The sequence below is a fragment of the Diabrotica virgifera genome, chromosome 2 (genome assembly GCF_917563875.1).
Source record: "Diabrotica virgifera virgifera chromosome 2, PGI_DIABVI_V3a".
NCBI lineage: Eukaryota > Metazoa > Arthropoda > Insecta > Coleoptera > Chrysomelidae > Diabrotica > Diabrotica virgifera.
In genome coordinates this window covers 57,070,530-57,094,459 of record NC_065444.1, presented here as the reverse complement: position 1 = coordinate 57,094,459, position 23,930 = coordinate 57,070,530, and the positions used below count along the sequence as shown (strand labels likewise).

At 32.8% G+C, this 23,930-nt stretch overlaps 1 protein-coding gene across 1 annotated transcript in view; it reads left to right on the top strand.

Moving 5' to 3' along the window:
* The window catches only part of LOC114331493 (protein kinase C), a 150,248-nt gene that overhangs the window by 755 nt on the left and 125,563 nt on the right, over positions 1-23,930 (top strand). Inside the window, exon 2 of the mRNA XM_028281082.2 lies at positions 23,657-23,717. Coding sequence (XP_028136883.1) covers positions 23,657-23,717 — 61 coding nt within the window. The remainder of the gene's footprint in view (positions 1-23,656; positions 23,718-23,930) is intronic.

Here is a 23,930-nt window from a genome sequence, read left to right as displayed (position 1 = left end):
TTTTCATACTTGTCACCTACACCTGTCACTTTTTGCTTAATGACAACATAAATAAAAAATTACCCCCAAAAGCTTTACTACTTCATACTACATTCATCATATTTGAATCAAGTGCATTTTAAACAAATTACCACAATCTTTTAGTATCTTACATTAAATTTCAATCATCAGAGTATTTTCTTCCAATTTTTTATTAGGTCAGGTTTTTTTTATTTTGTAACCCCTTATTCCTTCATGTCATTATTTGTCAGAGTTATTTTAATTCCTCTTTTGCCATTGAAACTTTTTGTGTTATTAGAACCATTTGATATCATTTGGCGAATTTATGTTCAATAGGGACAAAAATAATAAAAGTGTAAATATAAATATTTACAAAATGTTATGTCATTTAAACTGTTGATTATATTTTATCTTGTAATGTGAATAGTTTTTAGAAAAGTGCACTCTCAGTGCTATTTTACAGATATAATATAATAAAAACAACACTACCATATTTTTTGCATTAGGTGCCAATAAAGTAATAATATGTTGATGGCTTAAAGCACACTTATTGTATGTCTGTAAATGTACTTTTTGAGAAAATCAATTTGGAATGTTTAACACATTTGCGGACACGCTTCAGATATAGACACATCTTATGGAGTAAGTGACTTCATATGCAGTCATGTCCGTGAATGTGTTAAGCTCTTGTGGAACAGTCCCACAGGACACAGTTTTGAAATGTCATTTATAGCACACCAAATGTGTTAAGACATGCAATGTCTATGCAGGATGATAGACTGTTAGGAGGTCATCAAGGCAGTGCATAACTCATTGATAGAAAAAAATGGACATACAGTAAGTCGATGGCTTAGTGTGAAAACCTCATATCTCATTTTTTTTCGAAAATGACATTTTGGTGGTTTTAGTTTGAAAACCTTGTATCTCACGATTTACAACTGTTAGAAAAATTCCAAATACACTAGCACTAGACTATTTTCTACAGCCGAAAAAAGAAACCACGTATATCAATTGCTCTCTTGATTTAGTGTGAATACCACGTATATTTATAACCAAGAATTTGGTACTTAATTTGGAGTGTTTGTTTGAGAGATTCGACTTGCAGAAATGTTTTTTGTGAACAACAAAAGGTAGTCTGGCATATACCAACATTTTATGAACCTTAAAATCAAAAGATTTGTATTATATCGACCTAGTATTTGGAGGTGTGCAATAAGCTATGAAAAATGAAAACCTCATAAATAATAATAAACACAACCTCATTTGAGATGAAAAACACGTATATCAAGATATACGAGGTTATCATAGTTACTTGGGCAAAGGCTCTATATACTACAAGGATATTTACGTGTTTTTCATAGTTAATATTTGTATTTTCAATTTAATAGCAACATTTAACACTTTTAGCTCTGTGCCAATATCAGATATTTGTCTCAATGTGCTCGAATTAAAAATATGTAACGTAATTTTTGTTTTTAGGTTATATTATGCAGAAAATCAGTTTTTTGCCTCTCCTATAAAATTGTAATTTAATGAGATACGAGGTTTTCACACTAAGCCATTGAAGTGTGCGTTAAGCCATCAATGTATTCATTGATTACAAACATATCCCAAGTGCATGTAACAAGTTCCGTGGGGATGGTATACATGTGAGCCACATGATGCCTTCACCAATGTGCGGACGGCGCATTGCCATTGATTATGCACATTTTTAATGTGTTTTTTTTTGTTCATTCAGAGTATAAGTCTTAGGATCAGACATCTGCATGCAATGTGTTAAAAACATTCAAAAGGAATAATTGTTAGAGCCACAAAATAACAATGTGGCAAAATTTTGATGTGTGCATAGATTCTAAAGGTACCGGTGGGGAATGGCTTCTATGCGCAGTATTATAGTCAGTGTATGAGAGAGAAAGTATTCAAAATATTAAAATAACAGATTTTATGTTATTTGTTATTTCATTATTTCGAATACTTTCTGTCTCATACAATGACTATAATACTGCACATAGATGCCCTCCCCCCACCAGCACCTTTAGAATCTGTGCACTGTACTTCTTTTAAAAAGTGAAAACTATTTCTAAAACAATACAGTAAATAGGTAGCAAATATAAACTATGATGAAAACAGTACTTCTCCTTAGCTTTCTATTGTCCATTTATGGACATGAGCATCTCCCAACTCCTTCCAACGATCTCTATCCTAAGCAACATACTTCCAGTTTATTCCATCTATTGTTTTTATATCATCTACCCATATCATATATTATGGTCTTCCTCTTGATTGTCTACCTTCGTAAGGTCTCCAATATTGTATTCTGCCATTCCAATGTTGGTCTTTTTGTCTAGCAGTGTGACCTGCGAAGCTACATTTAAGTTTGGCAATTTTTGTTGTGATATCCTCGACTTGATCTTACCTAGTCGTACCTGGCACTGCTCTTCCCATTGCGCTTTCTGTTGTGGCTAGTTTATTCATATTGGTCTTGATTAGGGTCAGTGTCTGACATCCATAATAATATGTTATGATAGGAAGGATGCACTGGTTGCACTCTGCTCCTCAAGTATTGAGGTATTTTGCAGTTCTTAAGTATCCAACTAAATTTACCAAATCCTGCCCATCCTGTAGTATTACGTAACGCGATTTTTGAAGATTTTTGACCCCCCGTCCACCCTATGTAACGCACTGTAATGGGGCATTTAGTATTAAGTAGCGCAATTTTTGAAGATTTTTGACCCCTTCTTCCCCCTAAGTAACGCACCATGATAGGGCGTTTAGTATTACATAACGCAATTTTTGAAGATTTTTGACCCCTTCTCCCCCAACCTGTGTTACATAATACTTGAACGGCCCCTTACATGGCAATATGGAAAACAGTAGGTACAGTGGAACCTCGATAACTCGGATTAATCGGGACCGCGGCCGATCCGGGTTATCGAAAATCCGGGTTAACCGGAGAGCATTGTAAAAATTAATAAAATACGGTATACTTATAGATAAAGTCCGTTATAATTAAAATAACATGAAATATATATGCACAGTACACATCTAACTTACCTATTATAGTTGTATATTGTATAGAGTATAGTATAGACCAGCGGTTCTCAACCTTTTTTACTCAGCGACGCACTAACGTACTCCTTACAGATTCGCATCGCGACACCCTTATATGTACAAATTTTTGCTAGTGGTAGGTAAGTACAGATAAATATATTAGGAGACAATTACGGATTGGTACTTTATTGATTGGTATAACGTGGTATATACCTAATAGTTAAAAAAATGGTTGAATGCATGATTGGTATATTATAACAGGTAAAAAAATATAAATAAAAATATCGTATTCGTAAATCTTGCGACACACCTGATAGGTTCTTCCGGCACACCAGTGTGTCGCGACACGGTGGTTGAGAACCGCTGGTATAGACAGTATAGATAGAGTATTGTTCATTTCTAGGTAAAAAAACTTAGTCAGTTTCGGTTGTGTCAATTTCGTCTGCCATCGCGATGTAAAAAGTATTTCTAAAACAAAGTAGATAGCAAATATAATATATGATGAAAACAGTACTTCTCCTTAGCCTTCTATCTTCCACGTATCTATATCTACTCTATCCTGAGCAACATACATACTTCCAATAATTCATTCTGTCTATTGTTTCTACACTCACCGGTACAAAATTCCGCCACCCAAAATTTGTGATTAAGTTTGACAGTTTACCTATAACTTTATTTTTTGGGCTCCGATTTTCAAGATTCTTGCACCAGTATGTAGGTACATGTATTCATATCGTTTGGTATTATTACAGTAACAAAAAAATTTGCTTACATGGCATTATACAGGAGTGAATAGAAGCGTTGTATTTTCTCCTAACTTTAAAAAAATCTGTGGAAAAATGGAATAGCTGATTTTGTTTCATAGTCCTGTCATATTATCCCGGAGGAATCACTAAAATTTTGTTTTTTTTAATTATCCAAATATCTCTTTTCTTGTAAGAGCTGTACTTACCATTTTTGTAAATAAAAACACTGATTGACTCATAAAATAGAGGTTGAATTGATAAGGTTAGAATGGCCCTCATGCAGCCCAGATCTCAATCCTATTGAGCATTTATGGGATGAATTAAAAAAAGCTATTCGCCGTCATCCTAGACCTCCAGAAAATTTGGTACAGTTATGGCCCTGGTAGAGGAATATCATGTTATTCCCCAGGCAAGGATAACACATCTTTATTCGATGTTAAACAGATTGCAAGCAGTCGTTGCTGCAAGAGGTGGACATACCCGCTATTTAATTGTTTTGATTTGTTGTTAATTTTGGTTTGTTTTTTTAATTTTAGTGCGTTTGATATTTTTAATTAAATAAACCTTCAAAGCAGTGTTTTTATTTACAGCTCTTACAAAAAAAGAGATATTCGGATAATTAAACAAAAAAACCTTGGTGATACCTCCAGGATAATACAAAAGGAGTATGAAACAAAATCAGCCGTCCAATTTTTCCACAGATTTTTTTAAAGTTAGGAGAAAAAACAACGCTTCCATTCACCCCGTGTAATGCCATCTATGCAAAAATTATTTGTTACCGGAATAGGTAATAACAAACGACACCAATACATGTACCTACAAACTGATGCAAGAATCTTGAAAATCGGAGTACAAATAATAAAGTTATAGATTGTCAAACTTAAGGGGGGGGGGGGATGGTTTGAAATATTAAAATTTTTTTTATTATTTCAAATAAAAGTGCATACTTTCAAGAATACTCTCTGAAAATTTCAAAATAATCGGAGTAAAATTACCAGAGATACAGCATGTTTGAATATTCCTACCTTCGACTCGCTTTGCCACGACTTCGCGCTAGCACGCGTGAGCGTAGTGAGAAATGTTAAACAACTGTTCGCCTTCTCTTGTGTAAATTACTCCTCGATTCAAAAAATATATTTCAATGTGCATCACTTTACGATTTGGCAGACAAATAAGAAGATGAAGATGCAGTTGTCAAAACTTAAAACGCATTTTTCTCAAAACTACTTCTTCAAATGCGGTGGACATTGTAACTGAAAAACTACTCTGCCGATCTACCTGATATTTTGCACATATTTTCTTGAGACATTTCATGAGGTAACAACGTCGAGATATTTTTCTTTTTTTGCTTATTTTTTGTTCAACAATAATAAATTGTTGATTTTCACAAAATTTTTACCAAAAATTTCAATTTTTTTGATTTCTGAGTGATGCCAAAAATTCAAAAATCATTAAAAATAAAAAAAACTCGACGTTGTGACCTCGTAAAACTCATAAGCTAATTAAATCTTTTTGAATTTTTTGTTTCGTATGATCTAGTGACGAGTTCTGATGTCCACCGCAAAATCCATGTTTTTGTGAGCTGCCTGTCAAAATTTGTCACCAATGGCTTACTTTTCAATATGTTGGATTGAATTTTTTTCTAAATATTCTTTGAATTGTACTTAATATGTTTATTTAATTTAAAAATAAAATAACTGTACCATAACTTCGAAAAAAATTCACAAAAATGTGCTTGATATGTTGATTTCAAACCATACCCCCCCCCCTTAATAAAAAATTTTAGGTGGCGGAATTTTGTGCCGGTGAGTGTATATCATCTACTCATCTCATCTATGGTCTTCCTCTTGATCGTTTACCTTCGTAAGGTCTCCAATATTGTATTCTGGCATTCTAATGTTGGTCTTTTTGCCTAGCAGTGTGGCCTGCAAAGCTCCATTTGAGTTTGGCAATTTTTGTTGTGGTGTTCTCAACGAACTGTCAATACTGATGGAATAGGCATGAAGAAAATTAATGCCGCCTACATACAAGTGAGAGGTCCTAGAGAGACAGAGAATTTTTCAGGTAAAATTTGACAGGCTGTGTAATTCCAGTTGCCTATATCAACTTAAATCGGGAAAATAGACCTCATTTTTTTAACTTTATTAACTTAACTTAATTTTTAAATACTGCCTATCAGCCCTGATACCAAGTTAAAAAAATATGAGGTCCATTTCCCCGATTTAAGTTGATATATTATACGGCCTGTCAAATTTTACCTGACAAATTCTCTGTCTCTCTCAGGACCTCTCTCTTGTATGTTGGCGTCAATCTTGCTTCACTATTTGAATGGGACGGGGCCATTCCATCCGCATTGACAGTTCATTGGGTATTCTCGACTTTTGTTTTTGATCTTACCCAGTCATTCCTCTTTGTATCTGATAGTTGTACACCTATACTAAAAGCCACAGTTAGAATGCAGTGCAGGTAGCATAGAGCAATGTAATTCATACAAGAGAACGGCCAACAACGTTGCTGGTTTGCCATGAGTGGCGCATCGGGCCAGAGATTTCTCAGTCTATTCCCAAACTACCACGCACCTATAGTGTTTCCATCGGCAATTTGCCAACTGTCGGCTCTTTAGTCTCTTTGATGACAGTGCCGACCATTGGCGTGGAAATGAAGAAAAAGGGTCGGTCAGTTCATCAAACGCATATTTCGAGAAAAATCATATTTAATTTCTGTTTTAACTTTAGAAACACACGGTTTTTGTATATGTATGTTTTTTTATATCAATTTTTAAATAAATTTTTAAACAAATTCAAAAGATTATCTTTTGTGTTCCGGAAAGAGTTAAAATCGGAAAAATGCAAAAATCGCTGTTTTAGAAGGTTAAAAACTCATACTTACATTATTATTTTTAAGGTTGCCAAGTGCTTAAATTAAAGTTTTAACATTCACTTTCAAGATTCTGAAGAGTAGTCTGGTCTAACTTCAATTTAGACCTTTGTTTTTTAATTGCTAATAATGCACGTCCATCCGATTTTTACGCCAGTGCGGTGGCGCTCTATTTCAACAATCTCCTATGTTGCCCCTGAAAACCTTTTTTTTTTTGGTTTTTTGGGTGATTCTAAACAAAAAAGGTGTCTTGTCATTTTTCTAAAAAAATAATAGTTTTCGAGTTATAAGCGATTTAAAATATGAAAAATGCAAAAATACGCATTTTTGGGACTTAAACACTTATATTTAAATTATTATTTTTGAGGTTTCAATGAGTTTAAATTAAAGCTTAAGCATTCATCTTTAGGATTCTGAAGAGTAATCGGGTCTAACTTCCATTTAGTCTGTAATTCTTTAATTGTTAATTACACGAGTCCATCCGATTTTTATGCCGTATGTAGGTGTACTATTTCAGAAAAATCTTCTTTTGCTCCGAAAAACATTTTTTTTAGATTTTCTCTCTCATTCTAAACAAAAACGGTTTCTTGTCATTTTTCTGAGAGGGTAATAGTTTTCGAGTTAAATATGCAAAATGTGAAAATATGTATAGCGTATTTTCGCATTTTTCAGATTGTAAATCGCTTATAACTCGAAAACTATTCTCTTCTTAGAAAAATGATAAAACCATTTTTGTTTATAATTGCCCAAAAAACCTAAAAAATGTTTTTCGGGGCAAAATCGGAGATTTTGAAATAGCCTACGGCATAAAAATCAGATGGACGCGCATAATTAACAATTAAAAAACAAGGGTATAAATTGAAGTTAGACCCGATTACTCTTCAGAATCCTAAAGGTGAATGCTTAGGCTTCAATTTAAGCTCTTGTAAACCTCAAAAATAACAATTTAAATATGAGTTTTTAAGCCTCGAAAATGCGCATTTTCACATTCTTCAGATATTAAATCGCCTATAACTCGAAGACTATCAACTTTTGAGAAAAATTACAAGATACCTTTTATGTCTAGAATGATCCAAAAAACCTAAAAAAATATATGTTGCTGCAAAAAAGGGGATGTTTTGAATTTGTTTAAAAAAATTGTTTTAACAATTTCTGACAAAAAAATAGCTCTTCACTCTTCAGATTTGTTTAAGGGGGATATTTTTGAATAGGAATCTGCAAAGAAAGCGAATCATAAATTTTTTCAGATATGGACTATCTATTTTCTTTGTAATAAACTAATAAGATATAAACTGTTTATTGATAAACGTCCTTTGTAACAGTGTCAATCCTCCTACCCAATTTTTTATTTCTTCGCTTCCGTTTTAAGGAATGATTATGTAACAGTACCTAATTAAACAATAATTGTAAATATATTATATCGTCGTATACCCGATTTTTGTTAATTCATGAATTCTCGAAACAATTGCATTATCAGTCATTCAAGTATATTCATTTTTGAAACAACGCGTTCACATTGAACATGCAAATCTTTGCTTTTCAATTCGATTAATTATTTGGTAGCAAAAATATGGTAAATTTGGTAGTTCAAATAAACGAATCAGAAAGAATTTTGTTTGGTGACACGCAGCTGTACAATTATGAACGCGGTGTAGCCGCGTTCATGAAATACGATGCCAATTTAACGTTAGGCAGAGAGGGAAGAACTAACTAATAGTGTTCTTTTGTGGTTGAATTGAAACGGACTAGAAGTACTGGATGTGACCATCACAATTTGGTTTTTTATTACTTAAAATTTGATACTTTAAATGTTTAAACTTGCTTTAACATTAAAACAAAATTCTTAATATCGTGTTAAAATCATCAATATGGCAACGTCAATTTAAAACCCGCTACTTAATTCTGCCCACACTACAGTGTTGCCGATACTCCAAAATTTCCTTTAAGTATAATATATACAAAGTTGCTTCAATTTATTAGTGAATGCCCATTGAAATTTTAAGTACCTAGTTAATTAATTTATATATTTTTTAAGAATATTTTCATATTATCTTTCTAACAGTGTCATTGACTAACAATTGAATACTAAAATAGAGAAAACATTTTCAGGATATATAAACTTGGGAATTTTAGGAAATATATCTGACAACCTTGATTCGAAAGCCGGTCTCTTTGATATCAATATAAGTGCTGATTATGTTGGAAAATTATTGGTGGATAAACTATACCACTGTGCCACAGCATAATAAACGAAACCAGCAAGGACACTCCCTGATGCCGCCTTTGAAGTTGAAAAGTACAGGGTCGCCGTTTTTCGCGTAGTACATCTCAGTGGTGATGTGATGTGTTAGTTCATCAGTGTTGCCGATGTCACCAACTTTATTACTCGTGAGAGATTCTTTTTGAATAATTTCTGGAATGTATGCAAAAGATTAACAATACAATCGCCATTCATCGTCAATATTTTGTGTTATGTCCCAATTATTGACATAATTCTTACAGGCATACGTATAAAATTATGTTAAAAAATATTTAATATTATCAGAATGTCATAAAAGTTAAGTAAATCTGATAATTATGTACAAATCGGCAACACTGTCGATTTTCTACATTGTCTGGTACTACGCACAAAATGGCCGACGATCTGCGCCGTAATAGTGCGCGAACTTTTCCCGCCTACTAGTGTGTCACTGCTGTTGCGTTTTCTATGCTGTGACTGTGCTGACATGAGCGGCATCGTTGTGTGTCGCAAGACAAACACTGCCTTTTAACTGTGACTTCTACTATATCATTTCTCTTTCCATTGCCCTTTCTGTTGTGGCTAGTTTATTCATATTGTCCTTGGTTAGGGTCCATGTTTGACATCCATATTTCATGATAGGAAGGATGCACTGGTTGCAATCTGCTCCTCAAGTATTAAGGTATTTTGAAGTTCTAAGTATCCAACTAAATTTACCAAATCCTATCCATGGCAGTCTTACATGGGCAACATGGAAAACAGCACTTACCATCTTCCAAATGTTTTTGTTTATATGCTTAAAAAATGTTGGTCAGAAAAATTATAAGTCTTTTAAATTGTGTATTCCACCTGATGTCTTCGTCGTGAATGCCTCGATCCTTTTTGAAGATCTGCTAAATGGGGAAAGAGATAAATCTGATTTTTGGGTGTGCTTTATTTTAAATATTTTATTTTCATACTTGTCACTTACACCTGGCACTTTTTGCTTAATGACAACATAAATAAAAAATTACCCCCAAAAGCTTTATTACATCATAATAGGTACATTCATCAAGACATGTTGTATATTAGTGCACCCGATCTAACCTACATTTATGTGGTATCTGAATATTATGTTTGTTCGTCACAGTGTTGCCATACTTTTTTTGTTTATTTCCTGTATAATTTCAATCAATGTTAAAAATGTACCTGCAAGAATAATAGAACTTTACTTTATTGGTGTTTCAAAACTATTTTTTAATTTATTATAATCATTCATCTGTTTGATTATCTGTTTATCTACTTTTTTATAACAATTTAAATTATCTTTGATTTAAAAACACTTATACAGTTTATCTTCATTTATCTTTCTTATTTCTTCAACTTCTATTTTCACGATGCTTGGTAGTAAGCTATCATATACTTTACTGTGCCCTCAATAACTTCAAAACATTCTAACCCTGAAACTGCTATAGACCAGGGCGCATCTGTAAAAATATTAGTACATTTGGACGTTGAGAGGTGACTCAAATTTTTTTGCAGAAATTGCTTGAAAATAAATCAAATAATAATATTTGAGTTATCCTCCCTCTCAAAAAGGTCCGGAACATTGTTTAAATAATCAAAATGTCAAACAATTAAGGAAAAATTCGATTTTTTTCTTGGTTTTTTGATTATAACTTTAAAAGTATTCATTTCCGAGAAAAGTTGTACTGACATAAAAGTTGCGTAATTAAATTTCCTACAATATAAAATTGGTTAAAAATTTAAAAAATAGTCACCCTTGTTGCAAAATAGCAATAATTGTAAAAAAAAACATACAAAAACAAGTATTGGCATTTTACGTTTTTCAAACATTTATGCTACACTTAGGACCTTCATATTTCACCCTGAAAAATTTTATGATACTTTAAAACAATGCTGTAAATTTCATTAAGATCGGTTCAATAGATTTTGCAAAATAAATTTTGCAATCCAGCCTTCGTAAAAAAAATTCATTTTTTCAAAATGTTACAGGACTGAAAATAAAGCAGGTAGCAAGTTGAAAATTTTTTTGCGTATAGAAGTGTACTGTACCTTTCATTTGCAATTTTGCAAAATTAAAATCGATTAACACCACGGCGTCAGGAATTTTTTAAAATAAACATTAATTATTGGTGCTACGCGCAGGACAGCGGATAGTTTGCTCTGATTGGGCATTCCAATGACCTTTCATAATGATTGATACATTTTAATTTTTATTACATTTCGATATAAATAAATAAACTTGTTTATTGCAAAATAAAAACACATACTCTTTCCTTTGAAATAACACTTTTATTAGCAAAAACTTTCTTTGTTCATATATTTTAACTTAAATAATAAAAGTTTATTATTTTTAAATATATGCAATTGTTTAAACAATATTTCACAAACAATAATAAAATTAGTTTGATTTTTGTGGAATTAAAATATTAAAATACAACAAAATATAGAGTAAGAAAATAATATGTTAGATAAAGATTGGAAGAAATTTTGGTGGAAATCAACTTGTGTGAATCGAACACCGCTGTCCTGCGCTTAGCACCAAAAATTATTGTTTATTTCAAAAATTTTCTGACGCCGTGGTAAATAATCGATTTTAATTTTGAAAATTGCAAATGAAAGGTACAGTACACTTCTATAAGCAAAAAAATTTTCAACTTGCTATCTGCTTTATTTTCAGTCCTGTAACATTTTGAAAAAATGAATTTTTTTTGCGAAAGCTGGATTGCAAAATTTATTTTGCAAAATCTTTTAAACCGATCTTAATGAAATTTACAGTATTGTTTTACTGTATCATAAAGTTTTTCTGGGTGAAATGTGAAGTTTCTAAGTGTAGCATAAATGGTTGAAAAACGTAGAATGCGAATACTTGTTTTTGTATAGTTTTTTCGCAATTATTGCTATTTTGCAACTAGGGTGACTATTTTTAAAATTCTTAACCAATTCTATATTGTAGGAAATTTAATTACGCAACTTTTATGTTGGTACAACTTTTCTCGAAAATGAATAGTTTTAAAGTTATAGTCAAAAAACCAAGAAAAAAATCGAATTTTTCCTTCAATTTTTGACATTTTGATTATTTAAACAATGTTCCGGATCTTTTTGAGAGGGAGGATAACTCAAATATTATTATTTGATTTATTTTCAAGCAATTTCTGCAAAAACATTTGAGTCACCTCTCAACGTCCATCTCAAAACAGATGCGTCCTGGACTACTATACAACTCCAAATTATCACTTCTTTAGGGAATATTATTGTCCATTTCAAATAACCCCTGTGAAAAGCCTCATGCTAAGTGCTAAAAGCTCGTTTGCAGTAATCACCAACACATACACTGAATTTCGATTCATGACAAAAAATTACTTGGGCGAATTTTTATCTACCAAGAACGTTTAGATTTTACCCCAACGAGCCTGACTTGATTTTGTTTTAATCAAGAATGTCTCCTTAGTCTCAGCATCCGTATAGCTTGCAAATTGTAGAAGCCTCGGAGGTGTAACCAGAGAAGGTTCTCATTGTTTTTCATTCTGGTGGGATGTAGAGTAACATTATGTTGTTTTATATGCCATTAGAGTGAAAACTTAGTCTTTTGCTTTTGTTTTAGTTAACAGTGGCCCTTTCTTTGCTTACAAGAAACTATAATTTTTTAAACTACAAGTACACTTTTAAATTGTTACCTGTAATTCAAACTTGTAAAACAACTATAAGCCAGATTTACGTATCCACTTGTGACAGTATTCCATTGACAATCCAGTTTCATCATTCTATTCAGCTGTAACTTACCTTATTTGTAACCTTACTTGCAAACTTTTATCAATATTCTCCTATTTTCACCAGAAACTAGTTTTGGTTAATCTGGGGTTTTACCTTTTTTATTAAAGATATTTCCTGTTTCCTCATATTGCTTAATAGACCGGGCAGTATCGTCGCCCCCGCTAGAGAAATTATTCCGATTCGATTTTTTTGCACAAACTTACTTAAAAAAAACTTACCTTATAACATATCCACAGGGTGCCGGCCGGTGCCGTGGTCGAAAAATTGTTTAAACAATATTTTTTAAACAAATTCACAAAAATAATTTTTTCATTTCGAGCAATTTTTTTTTAGATAAATTGGCTTATTCTGAGCAACAAAGTTTTCTTGTCATTTTTTTCTAAAATTGATTGTTGTCGAGTTATATGCGATTGAAAATTTGAAAAATGCGAAAAGCCATTTTCAAGGCTTAATAACTCGAGTAAACACTATTATTATGAAATTCAAAAAGTGACCAAATCAAGTTTCAAACCCCTTCTTAAAGGTCCTGTAGAGATCTTTGTGATTATTTTATTACAAAGCTGTTATTTTTAATTATTAACAATTAGCGCTATAGTCCAGGATGTATCCGTCGCCCCCGTTAGTGAAATTATTCCGATACCATTTTTTTGCAGAAACTTACTCAAAAAGAGGTCCTTATAACATATCCACAGGGTGCCGGCCGGTACCGTGGTCGAAAAATTGTTTAAACAATATTTTTTAAACAAATTCACAAAAATAATTTTTTCATTTCGAGCAAATTTTTTTAGATAAATTGGCTTATTCTGAGCAAAAAAGTTTTCTTGTCATTTTTTTCTAAAATTGATTGTTGTCGAGTTATATGCGATTAAAAATTTGAAAAATGCGAAAATGGCCATTTTCAAGGCTTAATAACTCGAGTAAACACTATTATTATGAAATTCAAAAAGTGATCAAATCAAGTTTCAAACCCCTTCTTAAAGATCCTGTAGAGATCTTTGTGATTATTTTATTACAAAGCTGTTATTTTTAATTATTAACAATTAGCGCTATAGTCCAGGATGTATCCGTCGCCCCCGTTAGTGAAATTATTCCGATACCATTTTTTTGCAGAAACTTACTCAAAACGAGGTCCTTATAACATATCCACAGGGTGCCGGGCGGTGCCGTGGTCGAAAAAACAATTTTTTTAAAACAAATTCACAAAAATAATTTTTTTTATTGCGAACGATTTTTTTTAGATAATTTGGGTTATTCTGAGCAAAAAAGGTCTCTTGTGATTTTTCTCTAAAATTGTTTGTTGTCGAGTTATATGGCCATTTTCGCATTTTTCAAATTATAAATCGCGTATAATTCGACAACAATCAATTTTATAAAAAAATCACAGGAGACATTTTTTGCTCAGAATGTCCCAAATTATCTAAAAAAAAATTGTTCGAAGTAAAAAAATTATTTTTGTGAATTTGTTTAAAAAAATTGTTTAAACAATTTTTGACCACGTCACCGCCCGGCACCCTGTGGATATGTTATAAGGACCTCGTTTTGAGTAAGTTTCTGCAAAAAAATGGAATCGGAATAATTTCACTAACGGGTGCGACGATACATCCTGGACTATAGTGCTAATTGTTAATAATTAAAAATAACAGCTTTCTAATAAAATAATGACAAAACTCTCTTCAGGACCTTGAAGAAGGGATTTGAACCTTGATTTGGTGACTTTTTGAATTTCATAATAATAATGTTTAATTGAGTTATTAAGCCTTGAAAATGGCCATTTTCGCATTTTTCACATTTTTACTCGCATATAACTCGACACCAATCAATTTTAGAAAAAAATGACAAGAGACCTTTTTTGCTCAGAATAAGCCAATTTATCTAAAAAATTTTTGTTCGAAATGAAAAAATTATTTTTGTGAATTTGTTTAAAAAAATTTGTTTAAACAATTTTTCGACCACGGCACCGCCCGGCACCCTGTGGATATGTTATAAGGACCTCTTTTTGAGTAAGTTTTTGCAAAAAAATCGAATCGGAATAATTTCGCTAGCGGGGGCGACGATACTGTCCGGTCTATAATTATATTTCTATCTCTAGTTTTAGGAATATTGAGTTCTACAGTTACTTCACTGATTGTTTTATTGCAGTAATAATTTTTCACCAACTCAGGAATTTTTGAATTTCTAGAGATACCATGCACCATTATTATTGAAATAATTCTTATTTTGACAACAAATTAACTGTTAAATATAGTGATATTTGTTGGAGTGTCTGGCTGTATTTAGACAAAATATCATTGACAAAGTAAAATAATTTAAGTAGGTATATTTTGAATAATTATCTTAGGCCTGGCTCCCGCATACCAAAAAAAAAGTGTATTAGTAGCAAGCTGAAGGGTGTCTAGTCGGACAAACTTTGATGCATGGGAACAATCAACTGAAACAGGGGAACTTTTAATTGTGCAACGTGATTTTAATTGTGGAACCTGTGATCCTGACAAGTTTATAATTGTGAAAACTAGCAGGTTGTTTTTAAATTTATTCAGTAGCAGACTTTATATAATGATATAATATATGAAAAAATGTTTGGCAAATATGTTGGGCACAGTGGCGTAGCTGACAGGCCCGCAGGGCCCGCAAGGCGGGGGGCCCCGACGTTAGGAGGGGCTCCTTAAAGCCTTCAAGCTTAATACTTCTACTTTCTTTAAATTGGAGATCAAAACATATTTTCCTAATAAGCATCCAAATAGGGAATTTGGAAGGAAGTAATGAAGCGGGTAATTGACGTAACTCTTATTTTTTCCGGGTGCAATTTAGCGTTTCGTAGACATGTTGGTAGTTTAGATGAAAGTGAATCACAAAAATGTAATTTTTTGTCGGTGGTTCTTTTACTTTACTAGCTAAATATGATCCTGTTTTAGCTAAATTAATCTATAAAAACAATAACTTAAAAACAAATTACTTGAGCCCTCAAATACAAAACGAAGTTATAAATTTGCTGGCTCAAGAAACTGAAAACAAATTGATTAATTTAATTAAAAATAGTTCTTTTTATTCAATAATTCTTGATACCACTCAGCACTCAAGATATTTCAAAGCACGATCAGCTTAGTTTTATTTTCCGGTATGTAAAAATACCTTGCGGTGAAAATAATAATTTACCTTCCAAAGAAGAAGTTGTTGAAAGTTTTTTGGGATTTATTCGCATATTAGACCAAAGTGCAGAAGGTCTTGTAAATGAAATTTTAAAATTTATACAATCAAAGCACCTTTGCAGACGAAAGGGGTATGATGGGGAAGCGTTATGAGTGGTACAAATTCAGGCGTACAAAGGCGCATAACTGACATTGAAAAAACATCTTCCTATATTCATTGTGCATCCCATAATCTGAACCTTGTGTTGAATGATGCCGTTGCTGGTGTACAGGAGTTGGTTTTTGTAGGATAAAAGATTATGTTTTTTTTTAGTGCGAGTATTAAAAGATGTGATGTACTATGTACTATTATGACTATGGATTCATCGCGTTTGCCAATACTAGAAAGGTTATGTGAAACCCGGTGGTCATCCAGACATGATGCTGTTATGGCTTTACGTCGAGCTTTCCGACAAGTAATGAAATCTTTAACGAAAATTTCATTGCTATCTAAAAAACGATGAAAAAATAGAAGCTAATGCATTATTAGAGCATATGAATAATTTTGAATTTGTCGTTAACATTACTATTCAATCTACAATACTTAAATTTAATAATCTAATATCAAAACCCCCTCTGTGGCTCAGTGGTAAGAGCGTCTACCTTTGGATCGAAAGGTTCGAATGGTCGTGAGTTCGAATCTCACCAAGGCAGGGATTTTTCGTTTATTATAAATTAATGAATGAAGATAGTTTCTGTCCTTGTGGGATCGGTACTCACCGGAGGTACCGCAGACGTTCGGATACAAATAGCGTCTCTTTGCAAAGACAATGTCGTCGACTTTGCAAAGTAACAAGACACTTACTCAACACACACACTACACATGACACTAAGTACCTCATATTGTGACTGGCTGAATGACATAAAGTCCATGCCTTTAAAAAAAAACTTTTGCAATCTGAAACGGCTGAAACTGGTCGACCTTCAACTTTTTGAAAAAAATCGTGATAATCTTCGAGAAATGAGAAATTCGTTTTCCGAAACTTTAGAAAAAGCGGCAGGAATAGCAGAATAGTGGGGTATTATACCGAAATTTAAAAATAAATGGATAAAACGTATAAAAGAATTTTACGATGTGCTCAGCTGAGACGAAAAATAACTTGTAGCAAAAAAAGTTTGGAAGTTAATGTTTTCAAACCGAAAAAATCTACTGATGAATCTACTAAACACTAACTGATGAAGACTTTAAAGAAATGCCAAATATTGTCATTTACACATATTTTAGTAATTATACTGTTATTAGTTGTCGTTATGCTTATAATACGGGGGCCCACAAAAATTGTCGCGGGGGGGCCCCTAATCTTCAGCTACGCCACTGGTTGGGCATTTTAATAAGATCGACATGTAGAACATGTCAAATAACAGGAATTATGTTGGTGGTAAATAGCAGTCTGATTTTTGCATGAGAGTTTAATGAAAGGGTAACAAATCAATTGGAAGGTCTCTCTGACAAAATACATGATACGTTTTTGTAGCCTGACATTCAAAACCTGTAACCTGTTCCACAATTTAAACTTCCTTTGTTCCAGTGTTCCCGTACATCAAAGTTTGTCCGACTAGACACCGTTAAGCTATTAACAAATTTTCAGCTTGCTATTAACAAACTTCTTTTTGGTACGCGGGATCCAGGCCTATCTAGATAAGATCAAAATTTAAAGTAATGTTTTCTGTGTTTTGTTGGAAGATTATTAAGTTTTCCTAGGTTAATTAGCATTAAGGGCGCACCCCGGTCGCTCCACCTGCACGAGACGGTCGTCTTCACGTCTTCACCGACCGGTCTTTGTGCGGGGTGTGTGCGGGACGGGACGGCTAGGTGGCCACTTAATCTACGGAGTGCACGCAGAAGGCGCCCGGGGGGAGTTATGAGTAAGGTCCATGGGTCAGACATGCTCGCCAAGAGCCAGTGGCGCACTCAGAATTTTCCTCTAGGGGGGGTTGGCTTGGGCGGGGTTCGGACAAAAATCCCCACAAATTATCTCTGGGCAAAAATCCCCAGACAAAAAATTCCAGGACAAATAATCACCGGGCAAAAAATCCCCACAAAAAATCCCGGACAAATAATCCCCACAAATTTTTTTCAACAAAATATCTCCACAAAAAATCCGCATGAAATATTTGCTGCCGAATAGTTCTATAAAAGTTTTCCCGTGAACGCAATCGACTCAAATGTTTTTCAGTCTCAGTGCATAAGAGTTATAGCAATGGCCATGAAACCGCTTTTCGGCACTACAATATTGATTAGTATGTGATTAAGATTAAGCATGAATCATTGTAATTTCGAATTCCAATTACATGCCGAAACCTTTAAATTTTACATGACAAACGAGTGTGAGTTTCTTCAAAAATCGTGGAAGATATGGGGAATGACCTAAGGCTGTGGGAATCATGTAATTATTCGCTTAAATCTTTTGCTCACTCTGCCTTGAATAGCTGTAAGTTCAAAACATTGCCTATTATCTGTGGGCATCCATGAAAAATTTTTGCGCTATTAAGAATGTTTAGCTTTATTATGAAAATGCAGAACACAGGTTTTTGACATAGCTTTTGAAGCAGGTTTCTGAAATGTTGCTTGCAGTGAACTGAAACTGATGACTAAATATTTTTCGTTCGTTATGTATTACTAAAAAGATTACTACCATACACTGAAAAAATAGTTAGTGACTACCAGTGTGATTTCAGGCCCGGAAGATCGATTACTGATCAAATATTTACTATTAGACAAATGCTTGAAAGGATTGGGAGTATAATCAAGACGTACATCAGATCTTTATAGATTTCAAACAGGCTTATGATTCAATTCATCATCCTACACTACGGCGTACCCAAGAAACTAATTGCGGTAACGCAAATGTGTGTAAGTAACTTCTTTGCACAAGTTAGAAGAGGTGGGGAAATATCAAATGTTTTCTGCGTAAATTCTGGACTCAGACAGGGAGATCCGTTGTCACCATTATTGTTTAACCTGACCTTAGAATATGCCATGCGAAAAATGTATCCAAAAATCAGACCAGACATAGCTGCTCGGGGAGAGGCCAGATGGGAGAAAGTCTGTAGGACGGCCTAGAAAAGGTGGAAAGATGCAGTCAGAGAAGATCTGGAGACAATGGGAAATAGTGGCACAGGACCGACACATGGAAGGCAATAGTAAACCACTCGCAAGGACACTCGAAGAGTTATAACGCCATTGATGATGATAATAACTTAATATTTTTTTATGTTAAATTTACAAAAAGTAACAGGTTTTTTGCATTACAATCAAGATTATCGTTTTCAGGACCAGCAGTTCTCATCACGAATAGGCAATGTTTTGGACATAGTTATTCAAAGCAGGTACAGGCTCATATTTTATATCTTCCACGATTTTTGAAAAAACTCGTTTGTCATGTAAAATTTGAAGTTTTTGGCATGGAATCGAAATTCGGTAATCAAAATTAAAATTCATGCTTAATCTTAATTGCTAATCATTATATTCGTGCCGAAAAGCGGTTTCATGGCGATTGCTATAGCTCTCACGCACTGAGGCTGAAAAACACTTGAGTCGATTGCATTCACGGGAAAATTTTTAGAGAACTATCCGGCAGCAAATATTTATTGAGGATTTTTTGTCCGGGATTTTTTGTGGGGTTATTTTGTCCAAAAAAATTTGTGGGGAATATTTGTCCGGGATTTTTTGTCCGGGGATTATTTGTCCGGGGATTGTTTGTCCGAGGATTATTTGTCCGGGGATTATTTGTCCGCGGATTTTTTGTTCAGGAATAATTTGTGGAGATTTTTTGTCCGGGGATTATTAATTTGTCCTAGCTTCGCTTAGGCTCCGAAATTTTTTTGTATTGTTTCTGAAAGATAAGTTACATTTTCCTACTATTCTTTTTTTATATGCTCTGGGAGGGGTTTTAACCCCCAAAACCCCCCTGGGTGCGCCACTGCCAAGAGCGGTTCCAGACCCGTCGGCTGGAGGAAGAGGAGGTGAGTTTAGTCGGTAGGCGGTTCCGACACACCTGGGACACCTTCCGGTCTTTTGAAGATTCTCACCTCCCAAAAAAAATTACCCCACCTTTTGAATTAGTATGTAAATTTCTGTCACATATTTCCCATTTGTCATCTTGATATATGTTCTTACTTCTAGAACTCCCAGTTTATAGTAAGAGATCCATTGAATGCTGTTAATTTATTTTGAGCAGTATAAAGTTCCATAAAGAAATAATGTTTGTTTTATGAGGAATTTGGTTAGTATGGTATTAGAATTTTTAAATGTTGTTTACCAAATAAGTAGCTTAATTTATACTCCGTAAAATTAACAACATAATTATAGATGTTAGTGTACAAACAAACTTGAACTTAATTATGTAATTATAAAAAATGACTTTGTTTTATTATTCCTGGAATATTTCTCATGCTTACGTATAATTTTCCATTTCAATGTATCTTGTAATATATTTTTCTAGCCTTTTTGGGCTCATTTTATACAGTATGAGATCAACTTCATCAGTAGGGCACTGTTAGTTAACAAAGGTACCACAATATCTGCAGGTACCACATTAAACCGTTAACACCCAAATTATTTTTTGTTTTTCTTCAAAATTTTACTTACAGGTACATAATTATCAGTAAAATATTGTTCTTATATTAAACTGATTTTATAGCGTTCTACCATTGTTCTACGCTTTTCCGTTCCTAATCGCCACTCTTTTCTATTGTGGCAGTCTTCCTCTCTTAGATTTCTTTCCGACATCGCCTTGGAGATGCTGACTTTATCCATGTAGTTGCCGATCTTCCTCATTTTCGTTTTTCTGTGGGGGTCCATTCTAACACTTTTTTTGGGATTCTTCTTTCCTCTATTCATCTTACGTGTCCGTACCATACTAGTTGTTGTTTTTCGTTGGCATCTATGATTGTTCTTTCTATTTCCATTTGTTGTCTAATGTCGTCGTTTCTTATGTGTTCTAGTCTAGATCTTCTTGCTGACCTTCTCCAAAAATCCATCTCAATGGCTAGTAATTTATCGTTGTTAAAATATTGTTAATAGTTTAAAAATATTGTTCTTAAAATGCAAATATCCATGAAATTGTTTTATATACAGTAAGACCTCCGTTAACCGAAACCTTTTTAACTGAAACATCGTTTAACCGAAATGGCTGACAGTTTCAATATTTTCGTGAATAAAAAATAAATGTAAAAAAGCAATAAAATTAAGCAAAATGAACATGTTTAAGAGTATTTTTTTAAGAAATCTATTTTCTTTTGGATTATCCTTTGACTACAATATTTTGCAGCTATATCTCTCCAATACTATGTCATTTGATACAAGAAGAATACAAAAAACAATGTTATTTTTAACCGAAATTCTTGTTATCCGAAATGGCCTACCCCCAATTATTTCGGTTAACAGAGGTTTTACTGTACATATTTGCATTTTTGAATTTTAACCCGTTCTATAAATAGATCACTAATAGGTGTTAGTATTATCATAGTTGCAAGTATGTATGAATGAGTTAAAAACAGTTACTTATGGGAATTACATTTTTATTTGTGTCTAAAATTAATAAATCTTATTTTAAACAAAACTGAACATTATTATGTACTCAATAAAAAAAATGTGCAAGTTCCTATTAAAAAATTTAAAGTTAGGGGTTGTAACTAAGGAATGAATAGTTAGAGGATGATTTTTTCTACGTCATATTAAAGTGTATTAGAAATGGAATAAATCAGTTTTTGTCCCATTCGAAAATCTCTATTGACTTAGAATATATAGCCTGGATAAATTAGTTTGGGACACCCTGTACATTTGCAGTTAAGAAATAAACATTTTCCTTTGATCTTGTGATTCCATGTACTAGGTTGTGCGGGAGGTTTATTATCAATATTAGATGCTATAGTAACACACATCATACATATTATGCGTCTATTTGAAAAATAACACTTGTCCAAAAATTAAAATTTTGGCAAATCAAGAAAAACTTCCCAGACATCTGTTGTTTTTCTAAAACTATCCAAATGTTCTATGTAGTTTTCTCCGGACATCTGAGACACAACTGAATGTGTCAGATAGATAGAGAAACTACTATCCTATGAGAAGGATACATAAAGTCGAATTTGCGAAAAATGGACATGTCTGTGTTGTTTTTCAAATAAACCCTTCTAGACCAGCAAATTAAGCATTTTGGCTTGCAATTTTTTCGTCCAGCTTGGATTTACTTGAAATTTTCACAGAGGGTAGGGAATAGTCAAAGCATATATTCTTATGATCAAAAAAAGGTCGGTACCTGCTTTTCTCTACGAAAAATCAGTGAAAACAACCCCCTAAATACTTTTCTAATTAAAAATTGGTCTTCATCTTTCTGTAGTTCCTTTTATATTTGTATTATCAATACACCCAAGAGGTTTTACCTATTTAAAAGGCCTAACTTTAGAAAAATTTGAGTTTAATGAAAAATTGATTTTTTGCAATTTTGTATTTTTCACACTTTTCTTCAAAATATCTCCGAAAATAGCGGATATACGAAAAAAATGATATACTACTAAATTGTAGCTTTTTTAATAACTAAAATTTCCTTGTGCATAAATTTTCATTACAGCCCCCTAATTCGAGCCCTTTAAACACCCCAATTAAAAACTAAGGGATCTTACGGAATTTAATTTACATAGTCTTATCAATAGCTCTTCAAAAATCCTACAAAACCGTATTTGAAAAAACTTTTTATCGCCAAAAATGAAGGAGCTATGTTTATAAAACGAATTTTCTTTTCAAAAAATTCGAATAGTCCCCTTATAGAGCATTTTCAGTGTATACAGGGTATACTGTGTATTACCACAGAACCGGTTCGTATTCTGGAAGATGACTAAAAAACTATTTGTATTTGTACATATTTGTAAATTCGTATTTTTGTGTAAATATATATTTATATTTAATATATTAAATTATCTACTTATAAAAATTACAGTGTTATTAAGGGTTGAAATATTATGATATTTTATCCTAAAGCATAAAACAATCATTATTTAACCAATCAAAACCAAATTTTACCCATATTAAAGATTACAATGTTTTTATATAATTTTTGACAATAAGGGGTAGTTTACACCCCCAAAAATAATCAACGCCCTTCAGCATTATATAGAATATGAAGTACAGCGTGAGATTATCCTAATCATAAATTTTTATGTAAATTGATGCAAGCCGAAATTATTCTTTTAGGATAAGTAAATTTTTTATATACAGCTCCAACAAGTGTGGTTTTAAGAGTTGAAATATTATGATATTATATCTTAAAGCATAAAACAATCGTTATATAACTAATAAGAAGCAACTGTTGACAATATTACAGTTTAAAATGTTATTTTATAATTTTTTACAATAATTGAGCTGTTGAAATCCAGAATGGTCTAAGTCAAGAATTTTATTTTATGCGCTCTCTTGGTGTATTATTATTATATACTATATTATTACATATTATATAATATTGACATGTATTACAGTATCTTCGTCTGTGAGTGGGTGGATGCACTAACATTTTTCCAATTTTTTTGCAAAATAGAACACTGTCAAACAAATAAAATTCTTGACGTAAATGTAAAATTAAATTCTTGACTTAGACCACTTTGGTTTTCAAGGGCTCAATTAGGGGTAGTTTTCACCCTTAAAAACCCAAAAGCGTACAATGACTCAATATAGAAAATGAACTAGAGGGTGAAATGAGCCTAATCTCAAATTTTTGTACAAATCGATGCTGGTTTTATTTCCTCGACTATTCAATTTTAATGCTTGAACTTTTTTTTTTCAGGTTGATTTAGAACCCAAAGGCCGACTGCACATTAGAATAGATCTTAGGAGGACATCGAAAGGTGAGCAATCAAGTTTAATATTAAATTCATATCACATATCGACCCTTTCAACAAAAACTGTAACTCAAAATCCTTATTCCGAGGTAATTACATTTAAAAATAATTGTGAAAAGTGAGATATAATTTTTTAATCATCGTAATCACTTTCTCCATTTGTATTAATCTGCAGGCTCTTTTTCAAAACATAATTTCCATTGCATTTATTCTGTTTTC